Source organism: Mus caroli, chromosome 8 (genome assembly GCF_900094665.2).
Source record: "Mus caroli chromosome 8, CAROLI_EIJ_v1.1, whole genome shotgun sequence".
Classification (NCBI taxonomy): domain Eukaryota; kingdom Metazoa; phylum Chordata; class Mammalia; order Rodentia; family Muridae; genus Mus; species Mus caroli.
Genome location: NC_034577.1, coordinates 11,129,597 through 11,131,122, shown reverse-complemented (window position 1 = coordinate 11,131,122; position 1,526 = coordinate 11,129,597). Strand labels below are relative to the sequence as shown.

Sequence of the window (1,526 nt, the reverse complement as noted above, 5' to 3'; positions counted from 1 at the left end):
AGAAACCATGTATAAAAACAGTAGCTATGAAGGCCAGCCTCAGACCCATGCCTGTGTTTCATTCTACACCATGTTGTGAACACTCAACTCTCATCTCCATGAATANACTGGAGCCTAAGTATGTGCAGAATCGATCCCTCTGGGATCTGGTTATCAGTTTCCTGCTCCAAAGTCATTTTGAGTCATTAGCTCTTGGCTAAATGGTCAATCCTGTCCCTTGGAGATGTCTGCCTGTCTGTCTGTTTGTGNGTGTCTGTCTCTCCATCTCTCTGTGTGTGTCTGTCTGCCTCTGTCTCTCTATCTATATCTGTTTGTATGTGTCTATCTGTCTCTGTCTCTCTATATCTGTCTATCTCTCTATCTCTGTCTCTCTGTATGTATCTGTCTCTGTCTCTCTATATCTGTCTGTCTCTCTGTCTCTCTGTGTCTGTCTCTCCATCTCTGTCTCTCTGTTTATATCTGTCTGTCTCTATGTTTGTATGTGTCTGTCTCTCTGTCTCTCTGTTTGTATCTGTCTGTCTCTCTGTCTGCCTCTGTCTCTATTTTCTTCTCCTGTCTGTCTCTCTTTCAGTGCTTTTTTGGAGAGTCATTCTTTGGGCCCTGTCACACATGAAACAAGGCCCACTGGAGTCTGTGTGGGTTGAAAGTACTCTTGAGAGAGTACCTTGCAGCTCCACAGCTGCCAACGCTAAGAGGGTTTGAGTGCTCAACATCAGTTCTTGTTCAGTGCTGAGGGACTCAAGGCAGTTCCTGTGGAAGCTGCGGCCAGGAAGACAAGGGACATGAGCCTGGTGGGAAAAGCGTAGGTAAATGGTCTCTTGTGACAAGAGGTCAGAGGTTCCAGGAGACACAGCTGAAGTCTCACATCTGTCCTTTGGGGATAGTGGGCCTTATGTAGCCTGTGTCAGATATCCAGGTGGCTCTCCGGAGAATAGGCAGGAAGACAATTGATATGGGTTCCACATCTCTGAGTCAAAAATGAGTTGGAGACAGTTCTCACATCCTTTTACACAGTAGGCTGTGCTGGGGGGCTCCATGGAGAATGTTCAGGGAGAATCTTTGATATGAGCCATGTATCTCTGAGTCGAGGTTAAANGGTGGTGCTCATGTCCCAGCCTTTTCTTACTAGGCCATATGGGGACACTTGGCTCAAGGTAACCCACTGCTCTGGGGCCTCACTGCTTCCTTTGCATGTTGCCTGACTTCCTCTCTAGGGATGCCTCTATTAGGTTAGTCAGACCTTTTGGTTTTCTGTATTCTGGTTGCTTTGATACTGTGGTCATGATGGCCATAGAACTAGTCTTTCTCAGGGCTTGTCAGGTCATGTGGGCAGTAAGGAATTTTCAAGCTCACCTTTCACAGCGTGTTCACAGAACGAGTTTTCATCCCCATCTCTCCTGTGGGCCCATGCCAAGGCCACTGCCCTTCTGCTGCAGATGCCTAGGAACAGCACTTAGCCTTCAAACTGAACTGTGCTATCCTCTCTTGACCCTGCTTTGCCATTCCTTGCATGGAGACCATAAAGC

At 47.4% G+C, this 1,526-nt stretch overlaps 1 protein-coding gene across 1 annotated transcript in view; it reads right to left on the bottom strand.

Annotated features, from left to right (window-relative positions):
• Dlgap2 (DLG associated protein 2) overlaps positions 1–1,526 on the bottom strand; it is a 133,536-nt gene that overhangs the window by 85,635 nt on the left and 46,375 nt on the right. The window contains exon 5 of the mRNA XM_029480671.1: positions 665–788. Within this exon, the coding sequence (XP_029336531.1) occupies positions 665–788 (124 nt within the window). The remainder of the gene's footprint in view (positions 1–664; positions 789–1,526) is intronic.